This window comes from Schistocerca americana, chromosome 1 (genome assembly GCF_021461395.2).
Source record: "Schistocerca americana isolate TAMUIC-IGC-003095 chromosome 1, iqSchAmer2.1, whole genome shotgun sequence".
Lineage (NCBI taxonomy): Eukaryota > Metazoa > Arthropoda > Insecta > Orthoptera > Acrididae > Schistocerca > Schistocerca americana.
Genome location: NC_060119.1, coordinates 841,460,081 through 841,472,718, shown reverse-complemented (window position 1 = coordinate 841,472,718; position 12,638 = coordinate 841,460,081). Strand labels below are relative to the sequence as shown.

The 12,638-nt window shown below is 48.2% G+C and overlaps 1 protein-coding gene across 3 annotated transcripts in view; it reads left to right on the top strand.

Moving 5' to 3' along the window:
* Nucleotides 1-4,911: 4,911 nt before the first annotated feature.
* Nucleotides 4,912-12,638, top strand: part of LOC124613262 (TOX high mobility group box family member 4-B-like) — a 487,372-nt gene continuing 479,645 nt past the window's right edge. For 2 of the 3 annotated variants that reach the window (XM_047141983.1, XM_047141956.1), the window contains exon 1: nt 4,912-5,257. In XM_047141983.1, coding sequence (XP_046997939.1) covers nt 5,189-5,257 — 69 coding nt within the window. In that variant the 5' untranslated portion in view covers nt 4,912-5,188. The remainder of the gene's footprint in view (nt 5,258-12,638) is intronic. The other variant, XM_047141969.1, reaches the window with a different exon arrangement.

Genomic DNA, 12,638 nt, shown 5'->3' with positions numbered 1-12,638 from the left:
TGCGCCTCATCACTCATCCACATGTGATTTACTTGGTCGTCATTTTCTTCAAGTCTTCGGACCATTTCCTCACAAAATTGTAATCGTTTCTGATAGTCACTTGGTTTGAGAGACTGCACAATCTGTATTTTGTATGGGTGAAAATGTAAATCTTGACAAAGAATCCTTCTCACTGAAGTGTTACTTATTCCAAGACATAGAGCATGTTGTTTGGCAGATCGGCGTGGACTTCTGAGCACCATGAAAGAATTGCTTTATCTGAGGGAACAGGCCTGTTGCACGGTATGTTGAAATGGCGTCGAAAAGCAAGTCGCGTTTTCACCAAACTCTCACCATTCGTATAATACGCTTTAACTGCTTAGCCACGATGTTCACCTGTCCAACGATCCATCGCAAATAAATGGCGAGACATGCAGGTAGAACGGAGCCGGCCACCATTACCCCCACCACTCACATTCCAGCTGTCAAGGCCATCTCCAATCTGCCCGTTTCACTGGCTAACCCTGTATATCTAACGTTATAAACGGGCACCGACCTCTGAAATATTTTTAGAGCTCCATCACACTCTATACGTCCACTGTAACCATCATAATTCTTAGAACACTGATGTTCAATAGGTCCTTCAGTGTTTCCATGGCAGGTATGGCAGTACTTAGATAAGCACTCAACATCAACAACTTTTCCATTCTCCAGAGAAGTAGCACTTACAACACCATTCAAGGAACAGTGTCCTCGACGCTGCCATGTCCCATCTAGTGCAACAGCAATGTCCCTGGTTCCACTAATATTTACAGTTTCTTCTACTGCACGTTTCATAGATGCTTTAGACACAACCGTCAAACCACATGTACTTGCTGAACCTACTGGGAGGAGGAGGAAGTTTCATCAAACCACAAAACGTTTGAGCAGCCTTTTTTCCTTTCCTATTGCACACATTGCATACACTAACTTCCAATTCACATCATATGAATTATGCACAATGTTCAAAGTCATTTTCGAGGTAGATTTATTGCAGGATCTACACAGAACAAGTAATTTTGACGCTAAACCCTTACTGCTACTTTGTTGTTCAGTTATTTCCAGACAGCCTACACCATCACATTGTTTACATTTCGCCACTTCCTTTATCAAAGAAGATAAGATCCCCACATCGACAACAACAAATCCACTACAAACATCGTCATTGTCAACACAAAAATTTGAATCACCAGGAGGCGTGCAACGTGGAAGTTTCTTCCCTGAAGGACTGATACATAGGTTACTTTCAACAGTGTGGCTTGCGTTGTTTGTGAACTGGTTACCACGAAATTTTCTTTTATTGAATTTCTTGATGCGTGGCATAGTTCGTATTTATTGCACACTAAAGGATATGTACTTCCACAAATATATGTAGCACTTGGTCAACAAACATTCAGTAACACATGAACAAACTGCTTCAACGAAACAAAAGTAAATAATGGCAAAGATAATCATTTACAGAGACTTGAAACCTGCACTGTTACCAACGGCTAAGTCCCATAAGACTTCACACACATTTTTGTTACCAACGTATGGTTGGTTCAAATGGCTCTGAGCACTATGGGGCTTAAATTCCGAGGTCATCAGTCCCCTAGAACTTAGAACTACTTAAACCTAACTAATGTAAGGACATCACACACATCCATGCCCGAGGCAGGATTCGAATCTGCGACCGTAGTGGTCGCGCGGTTCCAGACTGTAGCGCCTAGAACCGCTCGGCCACACCGGCCGGCGTTACCAACGTATACAATGTATCATACGTATAATCGCTGGAAACAGAAAGTTCGCAGTTCTTTTCGAAATAATACTGGGTTCTGTAACAGAAATAAAGGGAGCGTGGCGGCATATACACTCCTGGAAATTGAAATAAGAACACCGTGAATTCATTGTCCCAGGAAGGGGATACTTTATTGACACATTCCTGGGGTCAGATACAGCACATGATCACACTGACAGAACCACAGGCACATAGACACAGGCAACAGAGCATGCACAATGTCGGCACTAGTACAGTGTATATCCACCTTTCGCAGCAATGCAGGCTGCTATTCTCCCATGGAGACGATCGTAGAGATGCTGGATGTAGTCCTGTGGAACGGCTTGCCATGCCATTTCCACCTGGCGCCTCAGTTGGACCAGCATCCGTGCTGGACGTGCAGACCGCGTGAGACGACGCTTCATCCAGTCCCAAACATGCTCAATGGGGGACAGATCCGGAGATCTTGCTGGCCAGGGTAGTTGACTTACACCTTCTAGAGCACGTTGGGTGGCACGGGATACATGCGGACGTGCATTGTCCTGTTGGAACAGCAAGTTCCCTTGCCGGTCTAGGAATGGTAGAACGATGGGTTCGATGACGGTTTGGATGTACCGTGCACTATTCAGTGTCCCCTCGACGATCACCAGTGGTGTACGGCCAGTGTAGGAGATCGCTCCCCACACCATGATGCCGGGTGTTGGCCCTGTGTGCCTCGGTCGTATGCAGTCCTGATTGTGGCGCTCACCTGCACGGCGCCAAACACGCATACGACCATCATTGGCACCAAGGCAGAAGCGACTCTCATCGCTGAAGACGACACGTCTCCATTCGTCCCTCCATTCACGCCTGTCGCGACACCACTGGAGGCGGGCTGCACGATGTTGGGGCGTGAGCGGAAGACGGCCTAACGGTGTGCGGGACCGTAGCCCAGCTTCATGGAGACGGTTGCGAATGGTCCTCGCCGATACCCCAGGAGCAACAGTGTCCCTAATTTGCTGGGAAGTGGCGGTGCGGTCCCCTACGGCACTGCGTAGGATCCTACGGTCTTGGCGTGCATCCGTGCGTCGCTGCGGTCCGGTCCCAGGTCGACGGGCACGTGCACCTTCCGCCGACCACTGGCGACAACATCGATGTACTGTGGAGACCTCACGCCCCACGTGTTGAGCAATTCGGCGGTACGTCCACCCGGCCTCCCGCATGCCCACTATACGCCCTCGCTCAAAGTCCGTCAACTGCACATACGGTTCACGTCCACGCTGTCGCGGCATGCTACCAGTGTTAAAGACTGCGATGGAGCTCCGTATGCCACGGCAAACTGGCTGACACTGACGGTGGCGGTGCACAAATGCTGCGCAGCTAGCGCCATTCGACGGCCAACACCGCGGTTCCTGGTGTGTCCGCTGTGCCGTGCGTGTGATCATTGCTTGTACAGCCCTCTCGCAGTGTCCGGAGCAAGTATGGTGGGTCTGACACACCGGTGTCAATGTGTTCTTTTTTCCATTTCCAGGAGTGTATGACTAAGTTTAAAATTCGGTATTTATAGGTCATTTTTCATTTGAAACCGTATAATGTATATATCAATGCAATCAGGAAAGACTATAAAATTTAATAAAGTCATAAAAATTTCGATTTTTCCACAATTTATAAATACCCTGTATCCTTAAAGGCATTCTTGACTAACTTCAACTCACGACGTCCAGTCTCAAAGGTAACTAACGCTCGCGATCGTTGAAGCGTGTATTTAACGCCATTGTATCGCCATAGTAGCGCTACTAGCACAACAGCTCGCATGCGACTGGCGTGACACTTGGATAGACATCATCTTTCAGATGTAGAAGCACGCTAACCAGCTTTCGTCTAGGCCGTCCAACTGCTTCTTTGTGTTGCGATTTTTTTTTTTCTGTCAGTGTATTTCTAACGTCAGGATGGACAATTAAATAATCAATACATTGGTTCTGACATTCGAAAAATATACTTTTTCATCTCGTTAAGTGATTTTTGTTTCGATGATTTTAGTGCTCAACAAGAAGAGACATAAGATAGACACTACTCTTGTAGAAAGTTTCTGTATCTGTCACTGCGGAGCTACTTGTCGGAATGCGAGGTGTAGGTCGCTTGAGAAGAGCCAGGAGCGGGTGTGCGAGAATGGACAAGTCTGCTGCCTCGCGCTGCGGGACAGTAGTGGGTGTGAGCGGCAGCTCCCAGAGGACGCGGCGGATTAGCGGCACAGAGCGCGCGTGATGCCGATGCGGCCAAACAGTCCCCCGTGACGCGAGCTCGGCACGCCGCATCGATTCGCGGTTCGCGGCCGCGGGCGCACCACGCGTGCGGGCCGGGCCGGGCTGGCCAAGACTGCCGCCGCCTCACGCGCAAATTAATCGCTCGCATTAAATGCCAGATCCGTCTCGCGCGCTCTCCGCTGCAATCGATGACGGACCCACCGAGGCGACCGCCCGAGCAGCACACACGATGCTGGCTATCACACACACTCACACACACACACACACACACACACACGTGTGGCCGCCTCGCTTTTAATGCTGTTTGCTCTCCGGCTTGTGCGCTCGCGCGCGCGCGCGCGCGCCCGCGCGGGCGCTTCCAGTATAAACACTACGTCAGAATGTATTTTAACTAAATTAGTCCATGTTCTGAAATGAATCTCATAAATATATTTACTCAGAGAAAATTAATTAGAATTTAAATGGAATTTTTGATGAACTCGGTTGTGTAAATCATTTTTCAAACCCATTTTGTTAATCGAGTTCAAAAAATTGTGATTGGAAAATGATAGTATTAAAACAGATGCCTCACTCCCCCTTTTTGTTTCTCTGTATACACGGGCGGGAAAAAAAAAAAAGAAACGGGGTTTAAAAATATGTCTGCTCGGGATTATTACGACCTTTTTTGTTGATACGGAGATTGAAATCGGCGCGGGACGGGTACGAGTCGGGGCCGGTTGTGCGCATCTCTGCGGAGGGGAAGGCGCCCCTCGCGGGTGGGGAGAGGGCCCTCTCCCCTCCGCGGAGCGCGGCCGCGGGCGCCGTGGTGGGGGCGGCGGGCCGCGTGGTGGGGGCGGCACGGGCCCCCGAGCGCTAACCGGCGCGCCGGCGGCCCTCCCGACAACTACTCCGTAGTGCAACGTGCCCGCGCCAACACGTCGAGGCCCGCGAGTCGGTCCACCGCTGAGCCGCCTGCCCACCTTGCCAGCCCACCTGGCCCAGCGCCGCCCGCAGCAGCAGCAGCTGTAGTGCTCAGCCGCGCCCGACCGCCGCGCGGCTACACCGCTCCCGGCAGCAGAGCAGGAAGAGAGGAAGCGCGCCGTGGGCGAGAGGACCCCGAACACAAGCCAGCGTGGAACAGCCGGCGCTGTCGCTGTACCACGTACAGCGTCCCTGGGGGCCCTGCCAGGCTATGGAGGCTAGCTACTGCATGGGCACCGATGTAGACGTCTGTCGGATGTTCGATCAGTACCTGTACAAGGTGAGTGCGTGCCGTGCCAGGTTGAATCTCGCGCGCAGTCCGCCCAGTGCGTGCGTGGGTGGGTGTGTGTGCGGCCGCCGCCGCATCTCGCTGCCTCGCGTGTGTGTGTCTACGATGCCAGTGCGCTAGGAGACGCTTCTACTCTGTACCGTGTGAAACAACCCGTTTATCGTCTACAAAGTGCCATGTGCCTCCGGGAGTATTACAATGAGCGTGCGGTGATTAGACGAGTGTCGCAACAGTGCAGCACCCTACACTAGCCCCTTTCCCGAGGGTGATGTTATACTCTTGTGATTTCTGAGATTGTACGGCGTAATTGACATATAACATATTTATGGGTTTACATTCAAATGGACAATAGCATTTCTTTGCACAGTAACAAGGCAGCAAACACCTTTGAGATCATCGTTCGCTGCCCTGTCGAAAACCCCAGATCGCGTCCCAAACTATTACGTGTAAAAAATCAGATCGTCATCCCGAATGAACACCCCGAAATATACATTCTGCGTGTCGAGTGTGATGGTGAAGTAGACACTTTAATTTATCGTTCATTCGAGACTTGCGGGCTCGAAATATGATTGTTAGGATTTTGCCTGTTATTACAGTCTTGGCATGAAATTAGTATAGTCGTGAGAGCGTCCAGCCTGCTTCTTTTTATTTTTTTATTTACTTGACAAGTGATACTGTTAATCTCATCAAGTGAGTAATCCAGATCTCATGTCTGAAGACAGTGCAATGTTCTGTCGACGTATCTATCGCGTGAAACTATCCAGTGATTAAACGTATTACACACGCGTTTGGTAGAACCGCAATTCAAAACCCAATTTTACCACTGTAGTTTAATATCCTTCAAATCACTTGAGGCGAATATCGGGATGGTTTCATAGCGAAATGAAAACTGACGGACAGCAGAATTAAATCTCCTTCTCTTCTCGTCATATGTCTTGTAAAATGTAAGTTATAGTTGGTTCGATAGATAAGTACCCGTTTTTACAACTCTGTGACGTATTAGCGTCTCCGTTTGGTAAGTACTGCTCAGTTGCTCGCAAACTACCATTTCGTTTCCCTGTTGGAGAGAACATTGCCTTGTGCGTTAATAGCTCGGGAAAAATAAATCACTGTGTCAAGACATGGAGATAAAGTTAGGGGATCGGAATAAGAGAACTTTGTGATCAGTCAACACCTGTTGGGGAGGCGGCCAGTTCAGTGACCCCCGTCGCCCGCCTCCTGGACGCCCCGCGCAAGAGGGTTGTTTGTATTAAAAAGTAATTACCCGCCAGGCGGAACACTATTTGCCGAGAAAGACTGCCCCGCTGCTCCTTGCCGCGCTCCCGTTGCTCACGGGTTCGAATCGTAAAGTCATACCTTGTTGCCAGTGCGAGACCAACTTGCCTCATCAGCATTAACTACCGGTTTTCGGTATGCCGCATTCTATCAGAGTGTCGTTTTCGTTCAGAAATCAATGGCTATACGAGTTTCAGAACGTTCGAGCACTTGCTGTTGCTTCACCTTAATAGTCCTCGCGTTCCGGTAAGCGCGCGATATATCTCATCGCTGCCTCCAAACAAGGTGAGCACGGTGGTTAACAATGCGTATCCTATGTTCAAACGGTGTACGTGTCCCGGCTCGGCCTTATAAATGCAGTGGGCAGTGTTCGCGTATGCATAATGTAGTATAGCGCGCACGTCGCGTTCAGTCGCCTGCCACGAAATAATGTCCCGATATTTTACCTTGCGAAACGGAATTATAAAGCGGTAGCCCCTAGTGTAGAGCTCTTTTCAGAGCTTCTACTCTTCTCGCGCCACTGATACCGGTCTTACTTTACGGCCAGGAGATTAATGAGTTTCAGCGCGTCGGATATGCCGTCTCCGAAGATGAAACTGTGTGTCCCATGTAGCTGACGCCATATAAAGGCTGTATGGTGCGCTCGTAATTTACGATACGAGAGGGTGTCGCTGCCGGAGGAGAGGGTGGACGGCAGAGAGGGGCGGAGGGGCGATGTCGGAACGGGAAGTGCTTCTCTGCGCGTGCGGTGCCGCACGGAATGCGCCCAAATTCACGCTTAGCTTTTCCGCGTGTGATTGCGACAGTCAGCAACGGAGCTCGCCGGTACCTTGAAATCACCTCTTCGTGCCTGCACTGCCTCTGGACACTAGTGGTTGTACCTTCTACTAACGGTAAAGACGCAGCACTCAACGGCGGTGCAGAATTTTTCGTAACTTTTGTAAGTGACGTCTATCTTAAGGTTCTTATCTCAACGAACTCCGAACTGTTAAGAGTGGCAAGGCGCGCGGTAGTACATTACGGCCGCCGTAGCTGGGTGTGGCTGAGGACGAGTTCCGCAGCGGCTCTGAACGCCGAAAGTGCTCTTCTTCTGTGCACAGCAGATACAACAGTACTCCTTTTTTTCCCCTCGTTACATCGCTGGAGTCTGAACGGGCTATTGCAACAGATAACGCTTCAGAGCACCGTTTTTTCGTCTTCGCCCGTTATTCCGTCGCATACCGGGCGGGCAGGGAGCGCTCTAAGCTTTCTCGGGCAGGCATTTCTGCTGTTTGGAGAGTGCTGTAGGAGCCTGCGTGGGCCGTCCGCCGCATGACAGCTACAGCTCGGACGGGCAACGCGCGCGCTCCCAAATTATGCCCACTATCTCAATCTCGCTGATGGCCGAATCTCACCGTAATCACTATTCTGCAATCACCGGGGTAATGATACGTTTGTCAGCAATAACTCAGCGGAATGTGTTTTGATTGTCGTAACTGCGGCTGTGCGCCGGCGTCCGCCCGCCCATTGGCTCCGGGGCCGTAATTGTTCTTTATCTGTTGCAGTAAAGTCCGATTACGGTCGCCTCTCATTAGCGTCTTATTGCTCGATCTCGTCTCGTAGACAAAGGTAATTTAATTTTATGTAGCTGCAGGGACTAATTGTAAGTTTTAGTAATCAGTTGATAGCGGACACAGAGCACTTTGTCGCAGAGGCCACACAGCGGCGGCATCCCACGACTGTACAGTTCTGCACACCGGTAGTTCTTGTACCGACCAGTAGGCGGAGAGCAATCTGATTCGAATTATCCCAAAGAGCCCAGTTGTCTAGCCATTTGTACCGAATGAAATAAAGACCAACTTATCGCCACATCTACAGCGCTACCTATTTGTCTGTCGACAGTGCATGTTAAATTTCTTTCTACATCGTGTATCTGTTCGCTAGTGCATAGAGGCGGGAGAGGAGTAGAAGGAAACTCAACTAAAGTGGGCTTTCTCATTCTTGTCTTGTTCTGACTCGAAAAGTGTTATGTAACCAGTAAAATCTTTAGACTCTATACTGACCTTTGACCCAGCACGGTGGAACAGCAGTTAAGACATTGGACCTTTAGGAAGACTGAGGTTTGAAATTTCCATCCAGCAATCTAAATGTAGATTTTCCGTGGCTTCGCTAAATCGTTTAAGACGAATGCTGGAATGGTTCCTTGAAGTGGGACATGGCTAATTTCTTACCCCATCATGACCTGGTGGGTGTTTGTGCCTCGTCGCTACTGACGTCGTCATTGACGGGACGTCATATTCTAATCTTCGTTCGTTCTTTCCCGATATTTTGTCAATATCATTTTTTTTAAATAACTGTCCATTAAAAGGGATTTAAAATTATATGTGATGGCCGTACTCATAACGGCACGTGCTGGCCTCGGGAATTTGAAGCTGGTGATAACGTTAAAACGATGCAGCGACCCCAGGTTGGAAGCCGGACACTCATCTTTCGCAGATATTATCCTCCAGATTGAACTAACCGGGCGCGACTCTCTGACCAATGAAAGATTCTTTTCACCACATATCTCCACCATTTCGTTACAGCGTGTGCTACAAATGAAGTAGCCGATTGCATCATTTCAGAGAAAGGAACGTAACCGCACAATTCGTAAGTTGCTCTGTTTCCACAACAGCGCTGAAGTCTCCATACCATTATCTCTTCCCAACCTAAAATTTAGGATCGCGAGCTAAAGGGTGTTCGGTATCCGATGCCTTCATTTTCTCTAACACCCGTTAGCATTCTACGTCTGCGCGAAATCTAATCGTCTTATCAACGGCTCATACTTGCTATTTACAGAGCTGCGAACAGTACTCCGTTCGTGGGTGTTCTGAAAACATTCTGAATTACTATTGCTATTCAGAATTTTGCGGACAACATACCAGGGCGTACAATTTCGTTTCGACATCAGGACGCGCCGAAAACTGTGCAGGCTTTTGTTTGGTGTGCAGCAGCAGCCGCCGTATGATAAGAGGGGGTGGGAATAACGACCCCCGAGAGCGCACCTGCCGGGACTCGTTACTTGACGGCAGACCTGCCGCGCTTTGGTTCGTCGGGTGCGCCTGCCACGAAAATAAGACCCAATACTCTGCGCCGTGAGAGGAGGCCGACAGGCTGGCAAATTGGCAACGACCGTCTTGCGAAATGACCGGCACAGGGCAGTGGTCACGGGTGGGGGACTACACTCACAGCGAAACTATATTTTTGTCTGGTCTGCGCGCCCATCCTTCCGCAATCGTTTTGAAATTGTGAGGGAGTAATATCCTGCAGGTTTATGAGAATGGGCGCATCATCTACGACGCAGGCATCAGTAGCGAGGAAGTTAGCTGCTGTAACTTGCCAGGGCTAATTCGGGGCAGTCACAAAAAACTGTATTCAGGACAGCCTAGGTTTTACCATACTCCACTCATCAGAGTGGCACTATTTTTATTCGCTCATTACTACTGAAATAAAGGGTCACTTTGTAAACGATTCCGAAGTGAGCACAGAAAACAGTTAAATCTTTCATTCGTTTAAGAAAACTTTCGTATTAATTGCTGATCCGTATTTGAGATACCGCAGTATCGCTAAGACTGCAAAGTTATTGATTTCAACAGCCACTTCGGCGGAATCACTTGCTTCACAAACCAGTTTGCTAGGAACAATAGCAGTCTTTGATAAACTGCTTGCCTTAGAGAAATAATTCTTATCATTCTGGAAGTAATATTTGACCATGTGTATCTATGAACTGCGTGACGACCGAAACAACAAAATACTGACAATAAGCCAATTTTTACCTCAGTGTGACATGAGACAGGATACCGGCAGCAACTTGGGGAAAATTACCCTCGGAAACACAAGTTGCATTTTGGATAAATAATTACAATTGCCAGTATCAGGTTGTTTCACAGCTAATAGGACTGTGAACCACAATTCTGCTTCGCCCTGATACAGGGAGCCATACCCGCTTCAGTGCTCGCTGTTTCCGTTCCGAGAATTCCAGAAGGTGCTGCTTACGCCATCTTGCGATCAATCGGGAAACTGAGCAACTGATGGAAGCTGAAACTTGCCTGAAATTACCGACTCCAACTGATTGGGAAGCATATTTTCGTATACGCACCAAAAACCTATACATTATGCGTACCGACTAGCACTTGGAACTATTATATTACTACAAATACATTTATCACTCCCACTTATGATTCAATCGCGCATAAGCAAGAGCCTATCAGTTTTCCTAAGAACAATACTTCTTATGCCGCACACTGGTTCTCCAGTTCATCTTACAATCCTTTTGTGAAAAAGCTGTTGACTTTTTTTTTCAGCAGCCTCCTTATAAGACTTCATAAAATTTTATGCACATCTCTAGATTCCTTCGATCATTCCCTCCAGAATTATTACATGAAAATGTCAAATTCTTTATACATTTGCGTTGCACTTTCCCGAAAAAGTGGCATTAATTCGAATTTTCTGAAAAGGTCTATCTATGAATAATTTTACATGTTTGTCACATTCCGCAGAGGCAGCAGACACATCCCTAACGCAGTAGAGAAGGGGTGCCCAATTTTAACTTATCTGCGCCACATTCGATGAGGACGAGTATTTTTGGGCCGCATTCAGTTTACTGCTCACTAACAATAATCGCTGGAAAAGAAGAAGATGGTCCAAATGGCTCTGAGCACTATGGGACTCAACTTCTGAGGTCATTAGTCCCCTAAAACTTAGAACTAGTTAAACCCAACTAACCTAAGGACATCACACACATCCATGCCCAAGGCAGGATTCGAACCTGCGACCGTAGCGGTCTCGTGGTTCCAGACTGCAGCGCCTAGAACCGCACGGCCACTTCGGCCGGCAAAAGAATAAGAGAAACGAACCAATGACAGAACAGCATCGTGTGGTGGGCGTTTCAAATTGAAAATATGCAGTTTATCATAACTTCAGATAAACGAAATTATATGGATTTTTTTCCGATCGTGTGACAGATGCTCACTTACTGGGCAGCGCTGACAATCGCTTTGGGCTGTATGCGGCCCGCGGGTTGGTGGACACTCCTGCCGTGCAGCAATAGCGCACTTCTTTCCTCTGACTTACGAACGTTATTTTGTATTTTATTTTAGTCAAGCTACAACTACTGAGAATTTTATGCAAACCGTTGTGGGTTTCTTTAATGTTCTCCCTTTATACAATGTTATTTCGAGCGGAAAAAAATAGTGCACCTATGAACTTTTTTTTTTTTTTTTTTTGCTTCATCATTATTGATTACTTCGGTTTTTCACGTGTGAGTGGGCTGACAGCAGTCGTATCGGCGCTTTTCATCCTGATCTTTGGTTTAATTAGGTGATTATTTACAATAATTAAAAGAACTCACTATAATGAATTGAAATATATGAAATGCGTAAAATAAATCGATTGGTTAATGCTGTCCGTAACGAGAAGGAGCTGTGTAAAGTTGGCGAATGACGAGTAACAAAAAAAAAAAAAAGAGCGGGTTTGCTCACTCTTTCTGGTACATTTTTTTGCGTGTATGAATGACATGGGCAACTATGGGACAACCGAATCTACATCGACAAAGAATATCTGGAGTCTGTCTCATATTTGGAAATATAGTCCGACGACCGTATCTGTGTTATCGGCGTCGAGCACCTTCCAGAGGTGGTCCGTATCGGTGCACTGCAGTCCGGACTGACAGGACGGTGCATTAGGGGCGGGCGGCGGGCAGCGGGCACGGCTGTGACAGAGCGCGCCGCGCGGCTGGCGCACGGCTGAGCGCGTTCGGCGCGGTGTGACGCGTGGCGCCGACTGTGCGCTGGAGCGCAGCGCAGCACAGCCGCCTGCCCCACTTACTTCACTTCTCCGCTTACTCTCGAATTTGTTTTTTTCCTGCTGAATTATTCAGCTCATGAATTATGTATCACTTCTCAAGTAGCGCGAACAAAAAGTGAGAAGACGGCGGCGGAGGAGGAGAAGAATAAAATACATTCATTACCTCGCGAGGAAGTAAAATAATGTTATTAATGCATTAATATTAATAATATGACAGTTTTAATATCCATAACAATCCGCTCGTCGCTGTAAAGTGCTGCAAGCCGCTACGGAG